Source organism: Nematolebias whitei, chromosome 7 (assembly GCF_014905685.2).
Source record: "Nematolebias whitei isolate Nwh7 chromosome 7, NemWhi1, whole genome shotgun sequence".
In the NCBI taxonomy this organism is placed as follows: domain Eukaryota; kingdom Metazoa; phylum Chordata; class Actinopteri; order Cyprinodontiformes; family Rivulidae; genus Nematolebias; species Nematolebias whitei.
Genome location: NC_056504.1, coordinates 14,791,019 through 14,792,915, shown reverse-complemented (window position 1 = coordinate 14,792,915; position 1,897 = coordinate 14,791,019). Strand labels below are relative to the sequence as shown.

Sequence of the window (1,897 nt, the reverse complement as noted above, 5' to 3'; positions counted from 1 at the left end):
TAAATGATCTTCTAGCATGGCCTGCAAAGTGATCTTTAGCAACGCCATGTTGCCATGGATTAAGAGATTGTGCCAAAAAAGAAAAAACTTCTGTAGCATGAATGTAGCCACTTTGTAATGTCATATATCTCACATGCATGCCTTGATAAAAAGTGAGGAGCAATGACGCAAAGCATCATAACGCCATGTGCTCTGTCTGCTCTGCCTCAGAGTACTTCTGGCACTTTTATGTGTAATAGCTGTCATTGCTTCTATACTTTAGTGTACTCTTTGATACTCCTGGCTTATGTACTGTGGTTGATGCTGCACACTGGATATACAGTATACTGTAAGAATACCACCATGTCTGCACAATATTTGGTGCAGGTTACTGTCTGGTAACATGTTGGATATATTTTTGAGATCAATATCTTCCATCTGTCATTTATTCCACAAACCAAAACCCTGAAAAGTTTCAGGTGCAAGTTGCTCTTGCGGGTTTGGTTTGGACATGAAGAAAAAGACCCAGATGATGGTGGGTAAGAACATGGCTAGATGTTAGCAGAAGTCTGACATTTGAACAAGACCACATGACTCAAGGAGGACTTGTGACTGGGAGATACTGGTAAACACCAAAAACAGGCTGCAGAAATGTCACATGTAGAGCACCACATCAGCAAAAACACCACGGCAAGGTCATGCTGACAGAGTAGTACACTGCAACTTTTTCCAATCTTCAACCAATACATACACAATACACCTACAGTAACAGAATGCATTACAAGTGTTTGTGTCCATCAGATACATATGTCACAAGATAAATAAATTTAATTTCTACAGTTTTGATCCTCACAAAAAAAATTCAGAATATGCCAACCTACATGGTAAAATCCCAAACAGTGCTCCAGTAGCCTTATCTTTATTAGTGAATTATGGGTTTTAAAGGTTTGAAAAGTAGAAGAATTTCAAAGTTATATTTATTTTTCTGATACTTGTAGAAACATCTAAACCACCATGCAACTCATGATATAACTGTTGTGACAGAAGTGTTCAGAATAGAACAGAGTTTGGTCTAAATGTTCTTTGTGACCATCTTGGGACTTGGTTGGACTACCTACCCTCAACAGGAACCACAGTTCTGACTCATGCACTGTTTGATTTCCTTCTTTGTGAACATTTTATGACCTCTTCCCAGTTTCTCCACTTACTTTCTGAGAAGAAAGACAATTGCAATTATTCCTACATTGAAGAAACAAGGAAAGAGAAATCTCACCGCAAACAGTCTGAGCACATTGGCCACCATGATGGACACAGAGCTGCCAGAGGCCCCGATCACTCCGACCACCCTTTCTGGTTTGGGGATGATGGGGGGTTCCCCATTTGAGCAGCGCACATCCGAGTTGTCCTTCTGGATGAGGGCTTGGACAAAGGTGAGTGACTGCTCCAGGGCGTAGGTATCTCGGGAGCAGGTGTCCAGGATCCGTGCTCCCAGCGTGATGTTCGGCAGGAGGTCGGGGTCGCTGTTAATCTGGTCCAGGGCGTACAGCATGGCTTCCAGTCGATGGATCCCCTTTTCTCTCTTGATCTCACCGCAGGGGATACCAGCAGGTCCCCGAGAGTGTAAGGGGAAGAGCCCGCCGAGGGTGATGTCACCTTCAATTTTGATGGACTGAGGCTGGGAGCCCTGCTGGGCCTGCAAGGGTGGGCTGATGCCCACCAGCAGAACCCCAAGCAGCTGAAGCCATGTCTGGCAGGTCGACAATGAACAGAGCCAGCAGAACAGATACGATGAACAGGCCTCCAGTACCATGTTGATGACCTGTAGAGGTACTGACAGCACCAGGCTCTACCTTTGACACCTGAGGGGGGGGACAGGAGGGGCAGTAAAGTTTTGTAAATGAGAAATTAAGGGTTTACA

General features: G+C 44.6%; 1 protein-coding gene across 1 annotated transcript in view; it reads right to left on the bottom strand.

The window, feature by feature from the left end:
- Nucleotides 1-1,789, bottom strand: part of LOC119411742 (metabotropic glutamate receptor 6-like) — a 24,177-nt gene extending 22,388 nt beyond the window's left edge. The window contains 1 exon segment of the mRNA XM_037678668.1: nucleotides 1,253-1,789. Coding sequence (XP_037534596.1) covers nucleotides 1,253-1,789 — 537 coding nt within the window.
- Between the last annotated feature and the right edge of the window lie 108 nt (nucleotides 1,790-1,897).